The sequence below is a fragment of the Ceratotherium simum genome, chromosome 3, assembly GCF_057802395.1.
Source record: "Ceratotherium simum simum isolate JZ-2026a chromosome 3, ASM5780239v1, whole genome shotgun sequence".
Classification (NCBI taxonomy): domain Eukaryota; kingdom Metazoa; phylum Chordata; class Mammalia; order Perissodactyla; family Rhinocerotidae; genus Ceratotherium; species Ceratotherium simum.
The window spans coordinates 41,611,631-41,637,084 of record NC_141902.1 but is presented as its reverse complement, the minus strand read 5'-3'; the positions used below and the strand labels follow the sequence as shown (position 1 = coordinate 41,637,084).

Below are 25,454 nucleotides of genomic sequence, written 5' to 3'. Positions count from 1 at the left end.
CCAATCTTGTCCACACTACCCTAAGGAATGTGGAAAGGATGCTCAGAAAATAATTGCTCCCTGAGTTATCACAGGGATAATGATACGGAAACCACCATGGGCTTCTCTGCCCAACACTCTTCTTGTTGAAGCCTGTGAATAAGGAGAAGGCCTAGGAATGAGGATGATTGAGAGGGAGAAGATAGAGGAAGAGAGAAAAGGAGATCAATTTATAGCAATTTAAACTTACAAACGAAGAAGGGGACCTTAGATCATCAAAAATAGTGTGCGCTCCGGACTGCTCCAACTATAAAGGCCCAACGAGTACATTATAGAAAGAAGTGGGATCAGAGTGTAAAGGAGGAATAGCACACAGACCTGAGGGCAGCTTGGGCACTGCAGCTAAGCGTACTGTTATGCTTGTTCGTGGTTAGGCCTGAGACACTGGAAAGGGATCTATAGGTGTGAAACCAACTTCTGTGTAACTCTTTCTGTCTGCCCACAGGTTATTTATGCTTTTCTAAACTGTCACTTACAGAAATCCACTGTTTCTCGTCCCCAATCCACTCTTCCACTCCAGAGAGTCGTTTGTTCTTGTATTGAGCCAGTTGCTGATAGGCCACAAACTCATTCGTGAAGAACTTGATCCCCACCATCTCAGCCACCATTGGACAGTCTGCCCACTCTACACCCATCATGAACACCATGGGCCTCAGGATATAGGAGCAGATGACCTGGGTGAAAGAAAGAGATATCCCGGGAGAAGGAAGAACAAGTAATACAGGTCAAGAGCCAAGGACTTCTCTGGAGCCTTGCCTCAGTCTCCTCCACCCTTCTCCTATCCATGTTCTCTCTTAGCTCATTGTGGCTCAGGAGGACATGCACAGTTCAAGGACTACTTAACCACACCCTAGAGGACAGCCCAACAAATGTAATCCTTTACCTGGAAAGTGAGCCCCTGTATGTCTACCAATTCCCCTAGCCAGGAGAGGGCAGCATTGATGAAGGCCAACACGGCCAAAAAGGCAATCAGATTGGCTGCTGCATTAACAAGAAGGCCTACGGCATCTGTGGCTCCCTTGCTGGCAGCTTCCAGGATATTCTTCTCCTTCCTGTGGTTATTGGGCATAAGGGAAGAATATGGTGTCTAGAGTAGTCTCAGCCCCTCAGAGAAGAGAAATCCCACTGTGCAAGGGTGCGGAGGGAGAGTGCAAGACCAGCTTAAGATGTGAGGGGGCTTCCTTAGCAACTCTTCTGGTGGAAATTACACTGACGCAGTATCAGATTTATTTGTCATGAAATTATGCTGACACCAAGGACAGAGGATACTGGTATGCAGAAGACAGAGGCAGGTGGGAGGGTTAAACAAAAGAAGAAAATCAACATGATTAGCTAGAGGCAGAGGTAGACAAGAGGGGATATGGAATCATTTTATTCCTTCTCTAGGAGACTTGAAGCCTCTGCCACCACAGCACCACCACTCTTGACTCTGCATCTGACCTCATCATCTCCCAAATTATATGGCTCATTGGACTCACCCACGGGGCAATTTTACCCCCTCCTTATTCTTGAACTTGGACTCCTCCACTTCTGGATATAGGAGCTTTGACAAGGCAAGAGCAGAAGGGGCAGCCATCACAGAGGCAGAAATCAAGGATGACGCGTCAATCTGTAAGGCCAGACTTAGGAATCAGCATCTGCAGAACCATGACTCGGGCTCACCCAAGAGTGATCAAACAGACTATGCCTACCCCAAATGATATGAAGGCTCCCAACACAGTGCCTGAAATGGTGGCAAACCCTCCAGTCATCACTGCATGGATTTCAGAGAGTGTCATATCTGCAAGGTACGGACGGATGAGCAGAGGTGCCTCTGACTATAAACAAGGAGAAGCGAGTCAGATTCAAGAGGGTGCAACTCCCCACCCCAGAGTGCCCACCCTGGCCCCCAGCACACATCCTTCCAGTGTGAGTGCCCTTCTAGCACTGAGCTGCTCTCAGGCCCTCCCAGCGTCTCCCTGACTCCTTCTGGCACCTAATCATATCCCAGCTGGTATTGTTCTCATCTGCTTTCATGTATGTTTATCTCATCTATTTGAATTTTAAAATGCTATTGAAGAGAAATGGTATATTTCTTTTGTATGTTCTCAATGTCTAAAACCATATACTTAATGAATGACTTATGGAGTACAGTGCATTTACTGAGTACATATTAGTTACTTAAAAAATACTCATTAAATAAATTGCAAATAGATGATTGAAGCCCAGAAGCCCAATGTTGATGAAAGGATCAAAAGAAATAATGTCTGTGAAAATGTTATGAAATTATGAAGACACAACTATGTAAACTGTATCTAGCATCGACTTAAGAAAATATTATCTATCATATAATGAGTGATAATTATGTGCCTAGTCCTGTACTAGATGCTAGGGACATTAATACGAATAAGGCAAAGTTCCTAGGAGCTTATAGTCTAGCAGAGGAAACTAAGCTGATTATGGATAATTTCAGCAAAATGTGGAGTGCTGTAGTTGAAGTATGCAGAAGTACTCTGAGAACATTTCAGATATAGTTAATCAGCCTAGGGCCTTGGAAGAGAAAGACCTCAATACTAGTTCTTTGTTAATTTGACAAGCCATTGTCCCTAACATGGAGCTGATCAGTCAGTAGCATATACGGAGCACCTACTCCATACAGACAAATGGATCAAACAAGTACAATGGGGAAGAGCCTTGGTGTTAGCCCTGAGCAAGGCAAGCTATTGCAACCTTAGAGACCCTGGAAAACGAGGGTCCCAGGAAGAAACCAGAATATAGAGCAAACATCCTTCATAGCCCCTGAACGGGGAGAAGATTTGGACCAGGACATTTCCCTAAATTCCTAAATTCCCAAAATTTCCCTAAATTCCTAAAATCCAGTTGGATTGGTGGTTAAGGTTGTCCAAATTAAGTCTGCCAAGGTAAGTATTATTAGGCATGAAGAGTGAAAGCAATGGGCTGACATCCCTTTGAGCTTCCGAATTTTCTTTCATCGGTGATTGGCTGCCCATACAGTCTTCATTTATTCTACTTTTCAGAATGAAAGCATACTTTTCTCAACCTATTTTCTGCTACACTCTCTGTTCCCCGGAGAAAAGAAGATCAGAAGGCCTCAGGGTACGTACCATACCCACAAAGATGTTTCCTGCCACAGCCAGGGTCTCTGTGGCAGTGGTGCCCATGGTGACTTGCAAAAACCAGGCGATCTAAAGGGACACAAAGACTTAAACCATTAGCATTAGCAGGAATCTTGGAGAGTATCCAGTAAAACCCAACCTTCTCTATTTTACTGGTAAGGAAACTGAGGCCTAGTGAAGTAGAGGGACAAGCCTGAGGCCACGAAGCAAGTTACAAATAGAGCCTGGACCAGAACTCATGATTCTAGGCTTCCAGAACAAACTTGCTAGACTGAAACTTGGTATCAGACATGCTTGAAAGAGTTTGTCTTTTCACACTGGTTCCAAAGCTCTAGATCCTACTTATGAGCGTTTTTCCGAAGTAAGTGTCATCTTCATGCCTCTTGACAGATCACAAGATGAAGGCCCACCTCCTGACTGGTAGAGGAGAATGACTCACCTTCTGAATTACCCACTGCACAACGCCCAGGTAGTAGAGAATGGACATCACACATCCAAAGAAAAGGATGACTGGTAAGGACTGTAATGAGAATGACGGGGAAACTGGTGAGATATTACGTTGACTGTGCTTGTATATGCCATAAGTGGACTGTGTTTCAGGCCTCTAAGTTAAGTTCTCAGCATCCCAAGAGCAGCAGATACAGTGTAAATACTCAGTGGATATTTAAACTCAAGCTTTGATGTTAGCGCCGTCAGTTGATTCTGACTCCTAGCAACCCTGTGTACAGCAGAGTGGAACCCTGTCTGATCTTTTTGTGCCATCCTCTCACCTTCCAGCACTATATCAGACTATGCTCCACTGCTATTCATAGGGTTTTCATGGCCAATTTTTTTTTCACGGTTGGCCAGGTCCTTCTTCCTAGTCGGTCTTAGTCTAGAAGCTCTGCTGAAACCTGTGCACCATGGGTAACCCTGCTAGTATTTGAAATACTGATGGCATAGCTTTCAGCATCACAGAAAACAGATGGATGGTATGGTTTCCTGACCAGAAAATGAACCTGGTTCATGATGGTGAGAGTGCCGAATCTTAACCACTAGACCACCAAAACAAAAGCTAGTTTAGGAATAAATTTTAAATATATTGCAAATCTATCATCCCATCAGTAGTAAGCCACAAGGAGATGTTTTCTGAGCTTTCTTCCCCCACCCCTATTTCATTCCAATTTCAGTATGGTAATGACCAAAGGGCAAGAGATTGATGCTGTTTCTTCTACTGATGGGATCAAGTCTTCTTCTTAGGGTCAAATTGGTATATAGACTGGTTAATCTCTAGGACATACAGTTTCATCCTCTGTTTTACACCTCCCTCCACACTAACCCTCATTCCAGCCCATAAAACAGATATGACCTGAAAAGCAAAGGCATTCTGGACCAGCATATCTCCAAAAACAAAACTAGAGCCAGCCACAGTATAATTCAGGAAAATCTGAAAGAAAAAAAAGAGAGAACGAACAAGAGCAAAACCAGGAAGGACACAAGGAGAGGTGGGATCAGCCTTATGCATTATTAAGACCTACTGCTGCTGCTGAGGTTGGCCTCCCTTTGACAGCATAGGGACAAGCTATGTCTTCATGAGCTGCTCATTGAATAACAGAGGACTCAGCAGTTCAGTTCTCTTTATTCATGAGCTTAGTTACAGCCCAGTATGCTCTCTCCTTTCCGACTAGATCTCCCACCGCTATCGTTAACAAGACATAGCCCAGTCTCCACCTGCTTCCCCCAAATCCCCTTTCTCTAGGGTTGCAAAAGAGCAGAGCCCTCACCTTCAATTTCTCATACCTGAATCTGATCTCCCAGCCATTGAAATGCATTAAATCCAGGATCAGTTCTGATGACCAAGATTCCAAAGACAAACTGAAGACCCAGGCCCCAAAGCACTGTCCTCCAGGATACCTGGGACCAATAAGAACATAATTCCAACATGAGTTCTAAACACTACTTGTCCCTGCCTCATTGGAGTTTTAAACATGGGTACATGTACTCTGGTTGGAGCCAACCTAGGATGTTAACGGTAAATCTGGGGTAAGATGGAGTAGGGGGCAGAGGGAAACAGGGCAGTAATATGTAAAGAGCCACATATGTCCATATGTTTTTTAAAACTGTGTCTACAGGTTAGATGACACATACACATACATATATATAAAAGCCTCATAAACCAATACTTTAATATTACTATGTGCAATGCAAGCTGATTCTCTATTGTATTCTATTTTCTTTCTTTCCTTCTTTATTTTTTTCTTTTGTTCTTTCTTTAACACTGAACTAGATCCACAAAATTGATATCAAGGTTCACTAATGGATGACAACCTACAGTTTGAAAGTAAGTGGTCTAGGTCCTCTGAGAACTTTAAAATTTCTCTTAGGAGCAAAAATGTCAAAGGGGCAAACTCCAGAGATGGTTAAGAAGTTAGTTCTGTGCCTTTGTAGTCAATACTTGACACATGCACTTTGTAATTAGTAACACATGGCCCTTGGCTATGGGTTACTATGCCCACCCTGCATATCCAAAACTCACTGCACTGTGGCGTTTGGAGCAGGCAAAGAGGATGAGGACGAACATGCAGATTCCTGCGAAGGAGATCAGCTGCTCTGGCCTTTGGGCTGTGTCTAGAGCTAGCCACAGGATAAGGCCAACCAAGGAGACTCCTGCGAACACCCTGAAGAGGGAATGCCAAGACCATGTCACTGAAATCAGTGAATGAATAAAAAGTGATAAACTTCACCTCTAAAAGTTAGTTCACCCAAGGATAAGTGAGATAATAGATTAGACATAGAGACATATCTTGAGAATCAACCATTTGGTAGTTTCCTACTTAGCTACCACTTCTCTCCCCCAACTCTTTTACTCACAGAATGAAGTAAAAAGAGTCTAATCTGAGGACAAAAGTCACATGACTTCTTTTTCCTCCAGTTTCCATATCAGTAAGATGTGATATAAAGACTCATTTTTTTATTGTTCTAATGAATAATCAAAATATTAAAAAAAGAAAGAGGAAAACTATGCACGGTCCTCCAATTTCCCCAATTTCCAACCACTTCAAGGTCAAGAGTAAAGGCTAAGCCACAAATCTACTTATGGTCTTGTGGTCCCTTGATGTACCGAACATGCTTGATCACTACACAGACTGGTTTCCTCGTGTCTGAGTGTTGGAGTCATTTCAGTTCAAGGCAAAAGAATTAGAAAGGAGATCGCATATGAAAAGAAAAGAAAACAAAAAGAGCATGTTGTCTATTGAGAGGCCTCAGGAACTACAACAACATCAAAGGCCATTACAGGACAGAGTTGAATTTCAGAGCTGTCCTCACTGTGAACTCATCTCACTCAAAGTGAATAAAATCTGGCTTCCAGAATCCATCCTGCTAATGAATAAAGTTCTTTTAGCTCTACCTCCTCAGTGTCAAATAAATCAATGATCCAAAATTTACGTTGTAGTCTAGTGTGTTTCTCCAAATCATCACTACTACAAACATTCTTAACACCTATTTTCTGTACCTCCATTGGAGAACAGGCAGAAAAGAGGAACTTTATAGAGAGGCTGAAAGTTATTCTCTCACCCCAGGCCCATGATTAAAGGATATGTGCATGCCATAGTTAGTTAGATGAGCTGTGGCTGCAGTAGAACCCAGTTCAGTATACACTGAACAGTAAGTATGCTCCTTAAACTCTATGGAATTGTAAAAGGCACCAGTGGGTTCAGGAAGTCTGGAGGGCTAGAGGGAAAAATGCATGAAAAGTATCAGGGGACTAAGGGAGACACATATGACCACCAAATCAATTTGCTAGCTTAATGCAACTTCAAGTCTCTTTGTTTTGATTACCTCATTGAAGAGTATGGTTTTTCCCATTTCCGACATGAGCCCTGACAATAAAGAGATTGCAACTCTTCTCTGAAAATTAACCCCTCCTCTCCCCTAGCAATTTTGAGACACGAGGCTACAAGAAACTGGACTGAAGTCCAGTGCTCAGAGGCCCATTGCTATTTGCTTTCTGAGTCTTGGTTTTGTAAAGTATGGGTGAGGGTCTGAGAGACAGCTCAGGAACTGTCAAAAGAGAAAAAGCAGAGCAGAGTGGGGTTTGGGACAAGTTGTGGAACCAGGGATTTTGAGATTCTTATCTTACTCACCATTTCATCCAAAGCTTCAGGCGGGAGTTTTTAAAGGGCTTCAGGCATCTTGTTAACTTTTTACCAAAGAACCTTTCGAGAACGCGGTAAACCAGGACCAAGAGCACCAAACAGGTGAGGACGAACAAGGCCAGTGCCCTCTGGAAATCCAAGATGCAAGCTGCCAGGAAGTAGGCAGCATAAGCTAAAAAGAGAAGTTACAAAGTAAGGATCAGCAAGGTAGAGCTCCCCAGGGGCAAATGAAGCTCTAGGCATGAGTGTCTGGGACTTAAAGCAAGAAAACCCTCCAGCGACCTTACCACCCAGCCCTAATTGTCACACTGAGCTGCAGTTCTCAAGGCCAGGGTAGATGGCTAACTGTGCTCTGCTTGAGGATTCCCAAGGAGAGTCCAACTTCGTTTGAATAGTGCATATCTTCACTTGTCTTTAATGAAATCTCACTCCCTTCCATTTTATCTGATATCCTCTTTCTGTTCCTTGGAGTAGTTTGGATGAGCATCCACCATCAGACTCTTCAAAAGTCATCTTTTCTCGAAACTTTTTAACCCCAATCATTTTAACATTTCCTCTTGAGCAAAACCATGTAAACAAGGCTACTACGAGAATAAGGCTACTATTACTAGTAGAAGCCTACTACTTCTACTAGGAAGTACAGCCATATGGGCCTCACTCCATGGCTCCCCACTCCAAAATATAATTTTGTTCTCACCATCCCAGCCGCCTCTAATATTGACATTAACGTCCCATACATCACTGACAGTATACTTTAAACAGAGGTTTGCTGTCTTTTAAAAATATTTTATATCATTGATCTTACTAGTAAACCAGCAAATAAGTAATATATACTACAGGCTTCTCTTGTAAAGACAACAAGAACCATGCCCTGCATCGAATCAAGACACTAAAAAAGAGACAAATTGAAATTTTCTGAAAGATTTGTTTATCAAATAGTACAGTTGTGAAAAATAGTTTATTCTCAGCTTTTGCTTATTCCTGGAAGTACAACTCAATAAATTGTGGTTCACCTTTAAGTAGGTAAGATCTATACATCAAATAGCCCTTTAGATCAGTTTGTGAATAAAGTTGCTTTCCATCGAGTAATGGTCTTGATACAAGGTCACATTCCTAAAACCATTGTGTGTCTCACTTCCATGAATTCTCAACTCCTTACCCAAACACAACAGGCTCAGCAGGATCTTCTTGAACAAGCCAGCATATGTTTTGCAGAAACTTCTTGCCCTGCTGTAAGGTTGTAGGTTCCTCCTGATGAGAACCAAAAAATTAAGATACAAAAATTACTCCATCCCATTGGTATCAATTCCCAGAACTTAGATTACCTAGCCTGAGGAAGAATTTTCTCTTAGTCAACAAGGAAAATCATTCGGCCAGGGGGACATTAGGTACTATTCTGGCAATGCTGACAAGGCCAGATCAAACGTTGTCAATGGCAGCAGGTCAGGATAACCCTACCCAACCTGGACTAGCAACACCCTCAGTAATCTCCTACCACAGAAATGGACACGGGTCACATCAGGGAGAGACTCTTGGGACCTACTCCTTCCCTGTTCCCCAGGGACAACGGATTGCTCAGCTTCCAGGTTCACAAAAGGACCTGTTCTTCTGGGAAGCAGCTTTGACCATTTCTCCCTAAAAACAACACAAACCCATAACCCTGAACAGTCAATCAGATGTGCATTGACAGACCGGAAGGAAAACACTACCATCCTCAAGCATCCCTGGGTGGGCAGGGCCTGAGAGAAGATTCCCAGCAAGGAGGGCTATTCAAGTTTGATTTAACAAACATTTACATAGTGCTTTCTACATACTGGGCTCTTTCTAAGAACTTCAAGAATAGTAACTCCTTGACTCCTCCTAAGATCTTTTGAAGTGGTTACTATCGTCATTCCCATTTTACATATGTGGAAACTGGAAAACAGAGAAGTAACTTTTCCAAGGTCGTAGAAGCTGTAAGGAGCATAGATAGAATGTAAACTCAGGCAGTTTGGCTTCAGAACCTGAGCTCTTAACCATCATCCTATGCTGCATCTCACCTAGACCCCAGGTTCACCTGCTCTGCCATTCCTAAGTATCCTCAGCACACTGCAGTCATATGAGCAAAATGCTCCAATTTCCAAACTCTTGGAAGCTCCAAAGAAGGTGAGCCCAGCAAGAAGGTCCCATTTAGCCATCATGCTGAGGCAGGATAGCTTAGCCACGGCTGGGACCAGCCACTAACTCCAAATGCCCTGAGGTCTTGGCTCACAGATTTCCATGGCCCTTTCTCCATTGCTGCATCTTCCATCTAACATGCTCCCTCTTCCTTATACATAGACTTCCTTTTCACTCCTCCCTCCTCTCCTCCTTATTTCCCTTTTTGTAGGGAGCCCAACCCTGTGTTAGCTGCGTAGAGCGTGTATTATCAGATATAGGTAATCTGAGAAAGGAAAAAACAATCTTTATCACCACCTAACTGAATCAATTCAAGAGGATACCTTAGGATCTCAAGAACACTGCTACCTTTCCATGCTTAATAGAGAAAGTAGTGAGTAAAAAGGATTGCTTAGAGGTGTCAGTGTACTTGGAGGATGTCATTATTTTTGGAACATAATTCACAAAGCATATCAAGGAAATAATTTAATTTTAATCCTAGACTTCTTGTGTGTGCCAGATATCTTTGGTTCCACTCTCCACCTTGCTCTGTGCCCTGGGAGTCTAACCCTATGGACTACATCAGTGGGCTCCCATGTCCTCTGGCTTATCGAGTTGGGTTCTACCAGGGGGACCCACAAGGGAATCAGAGTGTATGAAAAGACTGAGGTCAGTGTATTGAGGTCTTTTTTATCTGAGTCTTCTTCTGGGTTCTCTTACAACTTGTCTCTTTGGGCCTAGGAATAGTAATGGTTCACTGCTTCTAGCCTCAGGTTTTTGCACTATCATTTCTTGTGGTTCCACTACATCTTGCACACATCTTTGTAATGGTCCCTGTAAATAAACCCTCCTCTAAAAATCCTAAGTTAAGTGTGCCATCTGTTTCCTGTTGGGACCCAAACTGATACACGAGGTGAAGACGATTTAAAATTATACCCAGTCAAATGCTAGTTCAGCAAGGCCCTGCAAAATTAGAGGGGGCATACACTAGTCCAAGAATGAATATAAACCACATGCCTAGAAAAGGCTTCTGCCATCACCTCGTAACCACATTCGACCATTTCCTGGGAACTAAAGTTCAGTAGGTACTACCAAAAATCAATTAAGAACACTCATTTCTGCAAAACCCATTAACAACCTGATCCTAGAATATCAAGTTGAAATTGGACCTCTGTTTTAAAAAATTAAAATCAAAAGAAGAAAGCCATAATGAGCATTCCAAAGGAAAAGAGAAAACAAGCTCTCACATTCTTTTAAACCAATTGAGAAGCATGCATAGAGGCCGGTGAGCAGGTGTTCATGGTCCTAGCATCCTGCTTGGCCCAGGATCTTGCTAATACTACCAAGCTCTTTACTTTACATAATGGTACAGTTTGAGGGTTAGTAACTGTGTTATATCCAGAAGCTGAATTTAGAAGAAATCTATCCGATAGATGGTGACACTTGATACTATTTGGCCATAACTTGCTGTGAAGTAAGTGCCCACTGAAAAATTCTCCAGGTGTGTGTATGGGAGGCTTTCCAGATATGGACTAACAATAACCTGCTCACTTACATGCTTACTGGCTGCAGCCTCATGTGACAGGGCAAGGAAGTGTAGGGTAAGGGTGGTAGGTAGTGCTAGCTGAAGGTAAGGTTAATGGGCACTATAAGTGCCTAGCAGCAAGGGTGTTTGTGTATTTTTCTCAGTGACCCTATCCACTCTGTATCCACAGAATGTAAACTCTGCCAACTAAGGGAGACAGAGCTATGGAAACTCCCAGGGTGTGTGGTACTATCGTTTAGCAGTTAGAGTAACTAACTGCTAAAAAATCCCTAAGAGTAACTGTTGACATTGTGGACCTGGGTGAATCTTTGCTGCTCTACCTTGAAGTAAGAACTAAAAGAAAGGTAATGAGTCAACCCAGAACCAAATGATGGTCTGAGTAAATCACAAGGGCCTCCAGACAGAAGTGACCAGAATCTTTTCAAGGGGTCAAAGGTTTTACTTTGATGATGGCATAAAAAGAACTGGTCAGCGGGTACTATACTGGGTACTTTGCCAGATTCAAAGTTATGTATATAACTGGTTTCAAACTGGATGGGCAAGGAGAGCTGGATGGTGTTGTATAGGGACTCGAGAACCATTATCAAAAATGTCCAAGGGAGAATGGTGACGAAGTCTGAGAAGCAAAAAGGTCTTCAATAAGCCAAAGTGGAAAGCTAAATAGGAGTTGGAAAATGAGGGAAGGCAAGAGAAAGGTCTATCAGATGGAAGCCAGCAAACTTACATTGGAGGCAGAGACTCTGCGCACCTGGGGATGACCAGTTCTGAGAGCCATCAGCCCAGGTAGAGTGGGAAGGGAGCCTAAACCAGAACACAGCCAAGTGCTTAATTGCTGAGTGGTGATAGATGGACTGCCTTGGAAAAGAACTCGTCCTCCACACAATACCCAAATCTCTGCTTGATGTGCCCATTTCAGACCAGGAAATGTCAGATCTTCTTTACACTAACAGTGGAGATCCAATGCCAAAGGTCCACAAAGACAAGAAGGACCTATGTGGTGGGATTTCCAGCTGGCCTTTCAACTGACCCTCAACTTCTTCCCTCCAGAACTCTTGTCTCTCCAAGTTAGAAGTAGCAGTGGTTCTGACAGACAGTGGAATCTTCCCAGATAAGGTGCTCTCTCTCATTAGGGAGAGGCATGACTCTAGCCTCAATGGCCTTTTCAGGCCAGCCCTTTAGTTCTGTTGTTAGCAAAATTTTCTTCCAGTTTCTAGTATATGGTTAATGCCCATCATGGACTTCCTGTTCTGATACAATTTGCCCGTATTGCACATCTTTCTAATGATTTCAAGAGGAATTTGAGGACAAAAGAGTTCTAGGTCCCTCACCTGTGATAGCAGGTTCAGGCCCTAATGAAGAGGGAGAAGGGGCTCCCAGCAAGGATAGGCTGCCTAAAATTCTTCACTTGGGACTTGCGTTGACATGCAGCATAGTCAGGCCCGAGATGCCCTTTCAGACCTCTTCCTAATAACTTGTACAGCTCATATCCACCTACCTATCTCGCCATTCCCACCTGTCCCTGCCAGGCTTACCACCATCTTCCCAGGAAGTAAGAACAGTCGCTCTGAAAGGGCAGCCAGAAGAGACAGCAGACTTAGTAGGAGCAGTTGGAGAGCTAGGAGGAAAAACAAAAAAGAGAAATAATCTGAAGGAGGAGAAGTCACTGATATTCAATGATGTATAAAATCAGGTAGCATGGCAAATGAGAAGAAGATGCTAGATTTGACTGTTAAGAGGTGACTGGTTCTCTTTGAGAGAGCTGTTTACAAGAGAGTGACTGGGTGAAAGTGGAGTTGCAGGGCATTGAGTGAGTATGAGCGTGTAAGGACTGCTTTTTCAAAAAGTTTGCCTGTGAAGAAAAGAGAAACCAGAAACTCTCTATTAAGCACTTTTTACCGGGTACTGCAAGACCTCATCAATCATCCTCCCCAAAACTGCAAGGTTAATATTATTACAAGTTTATAAGCAGGGAAACTGAGCCTACCAGGTGGCAGAGTTAGGATTTAAAGCCCAGATATTTCCGTTACTCCATGTGGCTTCTGAATAGAAATGTAAGACAAGAATTCCAGAGGAGCCAGTCCAGAATACCAAAGTTATCATTGCTAAGAGAGTAGAGGAGAAGAAGCAGGGAACTATGCCTGTGAGTGTCAAAGAAGCTTTCACAAAAGAGAAGATAGATGAACTGATCTGAAAGGTCAAGGGGAAGAAGTTTGCTAAGTGGATGTGTTGCAGAGTTAGAAGAGAAGGTTAGGGTATCTCTAGAAGATGAAAACCATACTTGAGTGAGCCTAGCATTTTGAAAGAACAGTGTGATTTGCTGTTGCTGGGAAGCAGGGAGCATGTGGATGGGTGATGGGAAGAAAGCTTATAAAGAAGAACAGAAGCCAGGTCATGTAGATTATATGCCATGCTTAGGAATTTAAATATTATCTTGTAGGAAGTAGAGAGCCATTGAAGAATATAAAGCAAGATAATACTATCTATTTAAAGCAAGATAATGAGCAGATATGTGTTTTAGAAAGATCTCTCTGGTGGCAGTGGGTGGGAGATGGGCTGGGGGCCATTTAGAAAGTCACTGAGGGTGCAGGGGAGGATTGATAAGATGAGTGAATGGGATAGGTGTTTAGGAGAGACGATCAACATCAACTGGAGGGAAACTGGGATGACAATGAGGTTCCTGCCATGAGTGGCTCAGTCACGGTGATAACATTCACCAAAACAGAGAATACAGGAGGAGGAACAGACCTGAGGAGGAAATGTGAGTTTATTCATCTTTGTGTGCCTAGAGCCCAGCCCAAGGCCTGCCATAGTAGGAAAGCATCAAACCTATGCTGACAGGATTTTGGATTCAATGTTTAATTTGAAATATATATGCGACATTTAGGTGTAGATGTTTGGTAAATGGTTAGATATATTGGTCTGAAGCTTAGAATAAAGGTGTAGGCTTCAGATGTGGCTTTATGAATGAAGACATTAAGTGTAGCAGTGAGAAGAGAAGACAAATGACAAACTCTAGGAAACAACAGACAAGAAAGAACATCCAGAGAGGTAGGAGAATGAGGAGGGTGTATGTCATTAAAATCAATAAATGAGTTTCAAAAAAGAAAGGGTCAGAAGGGTCATGCTGCAGAGATGCCCAATGAAAATGTGTGTACATCGGACTTGATAAGTGGACTTTCATTGCTCACCTGAATACGAGAATTTCAGCTTAGCAGTGGTGGTGAAAACTAGGTTGCACTGGGCTGAGAAGTGAATGGGGAGCTGAGAAAATGGAAACAGCAAGTAAATCCCACTTTTCCAAGATATTTGGCCATGAAGGAAAAAGACATCACAAGGTTGAGGTAAGATTGATTTGTTTGTTTGTTTTAAGAAGAAAGAAACTTGAGTACACATATAGATTGGGGAAAGGTCTAATGGAGAAGGAGAAATTGAAGATCTAGGGGAAAGAGGGCCCTGTAGAAAGGGATAGAGAAGGATGGGATAGAGAAGGATGGGATTAAGAAGATGGATAAAGAGGTTGGCTTCAGACTCAGGGACACTAGGCCTTCTGATAAGGGAGGAGAAAAGATAAGGATTCATGCAGGTGTGGATACATTTAAGTTGGAGCATATGGAAAGATAATTTACTGTTTAAACAAAAATAATAACAGTGTAGTATGGGATTTATAACACATACAGAAGTAAAATGTATAAGCATAAACAACAGTAGTATAAAGGCTAGATACAGACTGGGAGATACAGTATATAAGTATGCTATAAGTATACTATAATATATGAAAAGGTATAATATTACTTGAAGGTAGACTTGATAAATTACACCATAAATCCTAAAGCAACCACTAATATGTCAAAGCAAAGAGTTATAGCTAATAAGCCAACAAAGATAAAATGGAATCATTTTAAAATATTCAATTAATCTGAAAGAAGGCATAAAAAGAGGAATAGGCATAAAAAGAGAAAAGGCATTTAAAAAGAACAATGGAAAGACATCCCATTTTCATGGATTGGAAGAATTAATATTGCTAAAATGTCCATACTACCCAAAGCCATCTATAGATTCAACGCAATCTCCATCAAAATACCAATGGCATTCTTCACAGAAATAGAAAAAACAATCCTAAAATTTGTATGTAACCACAAATCTTTTCTCAACAAAAGAAACAATTAACAAAATGAAAAGGCACCCTACAGAAAGGGAGAAACTTTTTGCAAACCATATATCAGATAAGAGGTTAGTATCTAAAATATATAAAGAACTCAAACAACTCAATAACAAAAAAACAAACAATCCAATTTAAAAATGGGCAGAGGAACTGAATAGACATTTTTCCAACAAACACATCCAAATGGCCAATAGCTACATGAAAAGATGCTCAACATCACTAATCATCAGGGAAATACAAATCAAAACCACAATGAGATATCACCTCACACCTGTTAGAACGGCCATCATCAAGAAGACAAGAAATAACAAGTGTTGGCGAGGATGTGGAGAAAAGGGAATCTTTGTACACTGTTAGTGGGAATGTAAATTGGTTCCGCCACTATGGAAAACAATATGGAGTTTCCTCAAAAAATGAAAAATAGATCTACCGTATGATCCAGCAATTCTACTTCTGGTTCTATACCCAAAGGAGATAAAAACAGGGTATTGGAGAGATATATGCACTCCCACGTTTTTTGCAACATTATTCACAATAGCCCAGATATGGAAACAATCTAAGAGCCCATCAATGGGTGAATGGATAAAGAAGATGTGGTATATATATGTATACAAAGATGTGGTGTATATATGGACTATTGTATATTACTTGCAATGAGTAGTAAACAAGCCCTAGAGATCTGTTGGACAGTACTGAATATAGACAACAATATTGTATTATAATCATCAAACTTGCTAAGATACTAGAGGTTAATGATTCCAACCACTAAAAAGAAAGGATCATTATGTAATGTGATAGAGGTGCCAATTATCACTACAATGGCAATCACATTACAATATATGTGTATCAAATTAATATGTTGTACACATCATATTTGCACAATGTTATATGTCAAATATATTTCAATTAAAAAAAATTGTGTTTACTTGCAATCCAGAGGTTAGAGGAAGGGTCTGGTAAACATTTGAGCTAAATCCTCATTGATTGTGAATTGGGCCCTTACTTTTTCTTTTGTCTAGTTTTGTTTTGTGGAGCCAAGAGTGACAGATGAAATAATAAATGTGTCTCAAATCCTAAATTTTATTGTTAAGAAAACTTTCATAAAATCAGAGGCATGAGGTGATTGTAATTGATGGAAGGAATGTAATATTAGGTAACTAGTAAAAAGACAATCTATTCTTAATGGATAACTGGAAAAAATAAATTAACAGTGGGAGAAATAAATTTGATATGTTGAGGAAAAAAAAGAACAGTTGAGACAAATAGAAACAAATAAATAACAAGATGGTAGATTTAAAAAATTAAATGTGAATGACCTAAACACCCCAGTTAGAAGGCATGTTGGCTAATAAAAAAACAAGAGGTAGACTGCTCTTTTTCTGAGAGCAAGAAAAAAAAAGAGGACAAAGACAAAGCAAATTATAAGGCAATATTATAAGTGATATTACCATGATGAATGAGGGAGTTAGTAACAAAAAATACTTAATCTTAGAAAGGAATGATGTTCGATTATATGGCAATTAGCAGTGGAGATGGGCATGGATAGAGTAAGTGGGGTTGAGAATTTGGAAAGAATGGAAGTTTTGAAACATCTGCTAAAGGGAAATAAGCAGGTGAGTCCACACATAATGGAGTGAAGTGCCAATCAGTGAAGAAGGCTTAGGCAGTCTAGTTTGGGGTCAAATTTTCACTTAATTATAAGTTGTGATGACTTCACTGGGCTCCACATGAAGTCCAGGCATATCTAGACAGATAGGCCTGAAGTTAGAGCTGAAGTTCAGAATTTAGAGCTGAAGTTCAACAAGGTTTAAAGCAACATTAATCTGGTACATGATCATTATCCTCTTTCCTGGTAATTAGCTTGAATGAAAAACTATTCATTAAACAAAAATTTTAGTAAGACCCAACTCTTCATTTCTGGAGTCAAGAACCAGAAGAGGTGGTATTTAGAAGACAAGCTAGGGAAAACTGCATGACTCTTTTGCCCCAGGGCAGAAAAGCCTCTCTCTGGTCTGCTGCCCCTTCCCCGGCTAGACCCGAACTTAGGACAGAATGCTTCCCTGCCAAGTCAGGCCCAGGACCCTAGCATCACTCAGCTGTACTGCTCAGAGTAGGGGGCATAGAGCTGAGAGTCTGCAGCAGGGCTGAGGAGGAGAGGGATGCTCTCAAGTAGCCTAGTCTCCTTTGCTCTCAGCAGATACATCCTCTATTTTACAGAAATTCAGGCTCTCTGGCCTTAGACCCTTTAGGACATCTCTGATCCAATAGCTTCTCCATCTCCTTTCTAACATTTTAGGAAAAACTGGCCTTCCCACTTACCAAGGCAAATCCTCCAACTCTTAATCTCAATTCCACTTCCTGACAACTCCTAAGGGCCTTGTTCTGACAATTGTTTGTTTCACTTCCATCCCCTTCCATCATCCATTCCTTCTCTCTCTCTGACTCTCCTGGCTCCTTTCAGCCATCAGATGTGCTCAAGTTCACTACTTCTTAAAAACAAACACACCTCACCACCACCAAACTTTTTTGAACTCTAACAACAGAAAGAACTCTCCCTAAAATGTTTATGTTTTGCTAAATTGCTTTATAGAAATGGCTAAATTCAGAAAGAGTAATGAAAAGAAAGAGTAATGAAAAGAAAGAGAAGCTAATATCAGTTTGAGTTGAAGGGTCAGATTAAGGATGTCCTGAGGAAACAAGAACAGTAGTGAGAGAGGATAAAGACAGGGGTCTGAGCGTGTGTCCTAAGATGGCTGGCCTTTAATCAATCACTAAATCTTGTCAATTCTGCTCCAAAAGTGTCCCTGGGATTGAACTTCTCTAATCTATTCCTACTCACCCCTGCCTTAGCCCAGACCCCCTTCATCTCTTGATTGGACAATTGCAAGAGTCTCTTAACTGGCTTCCTGCCAGCAGTCTCTCCCCACTCCAATGCCCCTTCCACATTGCTGTCAGTTATTTTCCTACGAAAAAAAGTCATTCCATTCCTGATGACTATAGCTTTATAGTATATAGCTTGAAATCAAGAAGCGTGATACCTCCTGCTTTGTTCTTCTTTCTCAGGATTTCTTTGGCTATTCACGGTCTTTTGTGGTTCCATATAAATTTTAGGAGTGTTTTTGCCACTTCTGTAAAAAATGTCATTGGAATCTTGACAGGGATTTCACTGAATCTATAGCTGGCTTTCAGTAGTATTGACATTTTAACAATATTAATTCTTCCAATCCATGTAGATGGGATACCTTTCCATTTATTTGTGTCTTCTTTGATTTCCTTCCTTAACCTCTTATAATAAGTTTTCAGCCTATAGATCTTTCCCCTCCTTAGTTAAATTTATTTCTAAGTATTTTATTGTTTTTTATGCTATTGTAAATGAGATCGATTTCTTTCTTTGTTTTTCAAAAATTTTGTTGTTAGTGCATAGAAACACTACTGATTTTGTATCTTGCAAATTTACTGACTTCATTGATTAGATCTAACAGCTTTTTGGCTGAGTCTTTAGGATTTTCTATATATAAAATCATGTCATCTGCAAGTATAGACAATTTTACTTCTCCATTTCCAATTCTTATACCTTTTATTTCTTTTTCTTACCTGATCGCTCTAGCTAGGACTTCCAGTACTATGTTGAATACTACTTGTTTTGTGGCCTAACATATGTTCTATCCTAGAAAATGTTTCATGTGCACTTGAGAAGAATATGTATTCTGCTGTTGTTGGATAGAATGTTCTGTATATGTCTGTTAGCTCCCTTTGGTCTATAGTGTTGTCCAAATCTGTTGTTTCCTTATTGATTCTCTGTCTGGATGATCTATCCATTGTTGAGAGTGGGTTATTAAGGTCCCCAGATGTTGTTGTGTTACTGTGTATTTCTCCTTTTAGCTCTGCTAGTTTCTGCTTTATATATTTAGGTGCTCCGATTTGGGGTACATAAATATTTACAATTGTTATATCTTCTTGATATATTGACTCCTCTATCATTATATAATGACCTTCTTTGTCTTTTTTTGCCGTTTTTAGTTTAAACTCTATTTTGTCTGATATAAGTATAACTACCTCTACTTTTTTTGGTTACCATTTGCTGGAAATGTCTTTTTCTATCCCTTCACTCTCAGTCCCTGGGTGTCTTTAAGGCTAAAGTATGTCTCTTGTAGGCAGCATATAGTTGTATCTGATTTTTTTTATCCATTTAGCCATTCTATGTCTTTTGATTGGAAAATTTAATCAGTTTAGGTTTAAACTGTTAGGTTTAAAGTAATTATTGATAGGTAAAGGACTTACTATTGCCATTTTATTAATTGTTTTCTGGTTGTTTTGTAGATCCATTGTTCCTTGTTTCTTATCCTGCTGTCATTTTTTGTCTTGATGTCTTTTGATATCAGTATGCTTTGATTTCTTTATTGTGTTCTTTTGTGTAATTACTACAAGATTTTCTCTTGTGGCTACCATGAGGCTTACATAAAGTATCTTAAACTTATAACACCATATTTTAAACTGATAACAACTTAACTTCAATAGAACTGATATACTTTACACTTTTATTTCTGCTCCTGCTCACATTTTAGGTTATTGCTGTTATAACTTACATGTTTTTTATATATTGTAACTAATAACAGATTATTATATTTATGGTTATTTTTGCTACCATTGTTTTTTTTTTTTTAAGATTTTATTTATTTATTTTTTCCCCCAAAGCCCCAATAGCTAGTTGTATGTCATAGCTGCACATCCCTCTAGTTGCTGTATGTGGGACGTGGACTCAGCATGGCCGGAGAAGCGGTGTGTCGGCGTGCGCCCAGGATCCGAACCCAGGCCACTGGCAGCAGAGCGCGTGCGTTTAACTGCTAAGCCACGGGGCCAGCCCCCATTGTTTTTTTTTAACTTTTAAACTAGAGTTGTGAGTTACATATCACTATTATCATTTTGCAGAACCTAACAATGACTGGATATTTACAATTAACAATGAGGTTTACACTACCTTTTTGTGTTTTTATGATGTTAACTAGCATCCTTCTACTTCTGCGTTAAGAACTCCCTTTAGCATTTCTTGTAAGGCAGGTCTGATGGTAAAGAACTCCCTCAGCTTTTGTTCGTTTGGGAAAGTCTTTATGCCTCCTTTGTTTCTGAAGGACATCTTTGCCAGGTATAGAATTCTTGGTTGACAGTTGTTTTCTTTCAATATTTTGCAGATGTCATTCCATTTTCTCCTGCCCTGAAAAGTTTCTGTTGAGAAATCTGCTGATAGTCTTATGGGGATTCCCTTGTATGTAACTTGTCTCTTTTCTCTTGCTGCTCTTAAAATTCTTTCTTTGTCTTTGACTTTTGACAATTTAATTATAACGTGTCTCCATGTAGCCCTATTCAAGTTCAACCTATTTGAGATCCTTTGGGCCTCATGGATCTGGATGTCCATTTCTCTCCCAAGGTTTGGGAAGTTTTCAGCCATTATTGTTTTAAATATGCATTCTGTTCCTTTCCTTTTCTCTTGTCCTTCTGGAATTCCCATAAGGCAAATATTATTTCTTTTCATTGTGTCCCATAATTCCCATAGGCTTTCTTCACTCTTTTTCATTCTTTTTAATTCTTGTTCCTTTGACTAGGCAATTTCCAATGTCCTATCCTCCAGGTCAGTGACTTCTTTCTTTTGCCTGGTTGAGTCTACTTTGGAAACTCTCTATTGAATTCTTCAATTCAGTTATTGTATTTTTCAACTCTAGGATTTCCATTTGTTTTTGTTTTTTGTTTTTTTGATGGTTGCTATTTCCTTGTGAAACTTCTTCTTTTGTTCATGCATTGTTTGCCTAATTTCATTTAGTTGTCTCTGTGTTTTCTTATAGTTCACTAAACTTCCTTAAGAGGATTATTCTGAATTCTTTGTCTGACAGTTCATAGATCTCCATTACTTTAGGATCAGTTATTGAAGTTTTATTAGTTTCTTTTGGTGGTATCATATTTACCTGATTTTTTGTGATCTTTGATTCCTTACATTGGTATCTGTGCATTTGAGTAATGGGGCTCCTCTTCCAAACTTTACAGGTTTGCTTTGGCAGAGACAGTTCTTCACCAATAAGCTCAGTTTGGGTTTCTAGGTGTGTATACTGGTAATATCTTTGGGTGGGGCTTGCTATAATGGTCTACTTTTGGGTGAGGTAACTGTTCAAGTTCTGAGGACGGGGAAGGGGGGTGTGCCACTGACTGAGAACAGTTGGATAGGGCTACTGGCCTCACCCAAGTGAGGCTGTAGGATGGGCTCTGTGGTAGCCTGAATTCTCTGGTCAGGCTTACCAGAAGCTCGGAACTAGACACTACATTCAGTAGTAGATGGGACTATGAATTGCCCTGGCAGGGCAGCAGACCAGGGCCCAGGGCCTGTACAGCTCATTGTTTAAGGGCCCGAATCAGGCCTGAGTGTGCACTGATTCCATGGTCAGGTGAGGCCACAAGTTTTGCTCTGCAAATGGAGGAAGCCACGAGCTGTGCTCTCTGTTCAAGTGCCACTGTACATAGGGCTGTCAAATGCTTCCTGTGTGCTCTGGTTAGGTTCCCTAGTCTGTATTCAGCAATGTGCAGGGCTACACATTAGATTCCCTCTCTGGGCACAGTAAGAGAAGCAGCTCTAAAATCAGTAAAGCTCTCTGTTTGTTGTCTAACTCAAGCTGACCTGCATCCCAAGTTCCCTGGCTGAGTAGGGCCACTGGCTTTGCTCTGCAAACTATCAGCTCTGCCTGCCCTTCTCTCAGCTTGAGCATGGCTGGGCTGAACAGCTTTCAGGTATTTTCACCAGCCCTTCCGGTCTGGTGGGACTAGACGACATGCTCCACAGTGGGTGGGGCTACGTCTCAGCCCTCTTATCTGGCTGGTAATGGGAGGGTCAGCTCCAGGCTACCCTAAATTTCCCAAACAGGCTCTCCAGTTGGGAAGGGTAGGGAGCTACCCTCGGCCTTTTCTATGAGTTAATCCCCTGCCTGTGTGTAACACCAGAAGCCTCCATGCTGGGTACTGGCTTTGCTCTGGGGGTGATCAGCTCTTCCCGCCCACTTCTCGGCTTGAGCGCCCCTGGGCCACACAGCTTCTAGGAGTGTCACCAGTTCTCCTGATCAGATGGGGCTGGAAGGCACTCTCCACAACTGGTGAGGCTGTGACTCAGCACCTTGCCTGGGTGTGGGCAAACCGGGCTCTAGGCCCTGCAAAACTCCTCTTTTGCAGATCCAAATCAGGCAGATCTGAACCCTGCTGAGTTCCCTTGTCAGAATGGCCCCCGACTTGGTTCTGCAGATGAGCAAAGCCACTGATTGGGATTACTACTTGATCACTGCAGATGTGAACTCAATCTGCCAAGATTTGTGTGCTGGTTATTGCAAGCCCCTCCCTCCTTCTCCGTCACAGTCAGATTCACAGTGCTTGAGCCCTATAGATTCCCTGCAGTCTCCATGTGAGATCAGAGTAGGGGCTCCCACAAAGTGACCCCAATGCTAGGAAGGCTGGTTGTTCCTCCTGGGTTCTCTTTTCCCACTGGAGGAACCAAAGGCTTGGGGGAGACATCTTCACATGGTGCTGCTCTGTCCTGGGAGAGGGGCAATGCGGTCAAGAGGTAGCCTCTTCTCTTATCCTTCTAATGCAGTCTGTCTTGGTCTCTGAGGTGCAGGGCGTGCTTCAGCCTCATCTCTGTGTTCTAAGATTCTCTCAGGGGTGTCTTATTCTTGAGTAGATGTTAGTTGTTCTTCTTGTGAGGCAGAGCAAAGTCAGGAATGACCTATATCACCATCTTGGTGACATCACTCCTTAATTGTAACTTTAAAGCATGATTTTATATCTATGTAACTGTTAAAATTTTTTATATGAGAAAATATAAAGTTGAGATTTGAGGGAACTCAATTATACACAATTATACATCAGAGCATTGCCAACAACAATCTGACAAAATATATCAAGATCCTTTCAGCTAAATACTAACATTATCCTTTTTATACAGGATGAAAACTGAGGCTTAGAGAGGATAAGTAACTTGCCCAATATCTAGTAAGTGATAGAGTCAGTAGCGCAAGGAAGCCAGCTTATACTGACTGGGTAGAGCTGATTGTTAAATTTTCAGGAACTGAGTGAGCCATTATTAAAAATTAAATTATACAAATTTACTATTAAGTAAATTACATTAAAAACAAGAGTAATAAATACAGTCATGCGTTACTTAATGACAGGGATATGTTCTAAGAAATGTGTCATTAGGCGATTTCATTCACGTGCGAACATCGTAGAATGTACTTACACAAACTAAATGGTGTAGCCTACCACACACCTAGGCTATTGGTACTAATCTTATGAGACCACTGTCATGTATGTGGCTCATCATTGAATGACATATCATTATGTGGCACAACTATACTTGAAACTCATCACTTCCTAATTATTTTGCTACATTTTACTGTTATCTAAGCTCTTGAAGTTATGCCTCTTGTATGTGTATGGTGGAAATCTTATATAATGATATGCTATTATGCATTTCTTCCCAACTCCTTGTTCAATGACGTCCCATTGGTAGCTTGAAATCAGCCACATTGAGAGTATTTATACTACAGGCAAATGCTGCAAATCAAGGCTTGGTTTATTATTTTGTCTAGATCAAGAATCAACAAACTGTGGTTTGTGGGCCAGTCCATCCCACCTTGTTTTTATAAATAAAGTTTTATTAGAACACAGCCATGCTCATTTGTTTAGTATCATCTGTGGCTGCTTTTACGCTAAAATGCTAGAGTTGAGTAGTTGTGGCAGAGGCCATATGGCCCATAAGGCCTAAAATATTTACACTCAGGTCCTTTACAGAAAAAGTTTGCCAACCCAGGGTCTTACTCATTAAAGTGAGCAAAGGGCGGGCCCTGTGGCTTGGCGGTTGAGTGCGCGCGCTCCGCTGCTGGCAGCCCGGGTTTGGATCCCCGGCATGCACCGATGCACCACTTCTCCGGCCATGCTGAGGCCACGTCCCACATACAGCAACTAAAGGGATGTGCAGTTATGACACACAACTGTCTACTGGGGCTTTAGGGGGGAAAATAAATAAATAAATAAAATTTAAAAAAAATAAAGTGAGCAAAAATATGAACCAACATTCCTGGCAAAACTACTCTTGGAGGGCCAATTCTTAAACATTTACCAGTACACCACTGGGTAGAGTTCAGATATAGACCTAAGCAGTCTGACTCTATAATTCACATTAATCACTATACTGCTAAGCAAAGTATGAAATATTATGTGAGCATGAAAAATTTACAAAAAGTTTGTTGTCAATTCATAGAAATGTGAGGTATAAAATAAGTGGAAAAACAAAAATACAAAGTGGTGATGTCTGCATTGATATATATCAACTGATACATGTCAGTTTGTACAGACATACCTCATTTCATTGCACTTTGCTTTATTATACTTCACAGATATTGCATTTTTTACAAGACCCTCCACCAGCAAAATGATTATGGCTCACTGAAGGCTCAGATGATCGTTAGCATTTTTTAGCAATAAAGTATTTTTTAGTTAAGGTACGTACATTGTTTTTTAAACATAATGCTATTGCACTCTTAATAGACTACAGTATATTGTAAACATAACTTTTATATGCACTGGGAAACCAAAAACTTCATGTGACTCGCTTTATTGTGGTGGTCTGGAACCAAACCCACAATATCTCCAAGATATGCCTGTATATATAGAAGTGAATTTCTGGAAAAGGAAATAGAATTTGAATTTTTAAGCTTGTGTTCTCTATGAAGTCACTGAGTTAATTCTTAAAAACAAAGAGATGAAAACAAACAAAAGTAACCTTTTGTTTGGGAGCTGCTCTGGCTCATATCCATATATTCCCTTTAGAAACTATTCAATATCCTCTTCTAAGCTTCTCATTGTACGACTTCTGCACTTTTTGATAAATTCGCAGACCTTTTCCACACCGTGGAACATGGCTTTCATTTGACCTATTTTACCCAAACAGCTTTCTTAGACATTACTTCTGGAATCATAGCCATGATCAAATTCAGAGGTTTTTCTCACTCCTTTCTTGCCTCCGGTTACACTTAACATCGCGGAGTGTACCTTCACTCTTGACATTTCCTTCTCTTTTGACTTCCAAGACTGTGCTTTTTTACTTTCTCTACTATCCTTCATAGTGGGTCCTTCTTTGTCGTTTTTTTTTTTTATTTCTCTTTGGCCGCACCCTCAAATTTAAGTATTCCAGAAGAGCTATTTTTTTTTAAATTATATGAGTAAGTTAATTTCTAAGCCTCGATTTACTAATGGAAAAAAGGGATTAATATTACTACCCACCTGTTGCT

General features: G+C 40.9%; 1 protein-coding gene across 1 annotated transcript in view; it reads right to left on the bottom strand.

Annotated features, from left to right (window-relative positions):
- Positions 1 to 25,454, bottom strand: part of SLC28A2 (solute carrier family 28 member 2) — a 40,436-nt gene that overhangs the window by 13,340 nt on the left and 1,642 nt on the right. Inside the window, exons 4-14 of the mRNA XM_087429125.1 lie at positions 8,451 to 8,542; positions 7,280 to 7,463; positions 5,671 to 5,812; positions 4,935 to 5,048; positions 4,504 to 4,581; positions 3,595 to 3,675; positions 3,144 to 3,224; positions 1,731 to 1,856; positions 1,518 to 1,648; positions 923 to 1,091; positions 516 to 713 (exon numbers count right to left, since the gene is read on the bottom strand). Of these exons, the coding sequence (XP_087285251.1) occupies positions 516 to 713; positions 923 to 1,091; positions 1,518 to 1,648; positions 1,731 to 1,856; positions 3,144 to 3,224; positions 3,595 to 3,675; positions 4,504 to 4,581; positions 4,935 to 5,048; positions 5,671 to 5,812; positions 7,280 to 7,463; positions 8,451 to 8,542 (1,396 nt within the window). The remainder of the gene's footprint in view (positions 1 to 515; positions 714 to 922; positions 1,092 to 1,517; positions 1,649 to 1,730; positions 1,857 to 3,143; positions 3,225 to 3,594; positions 3,676 to 4,503; positions 4,582 to 4,934; positions 5,049 to 5,670; positions 5,813 to 7,279; positions 7,464 to 8,450; positions 8,543 to 25,454) is intronic.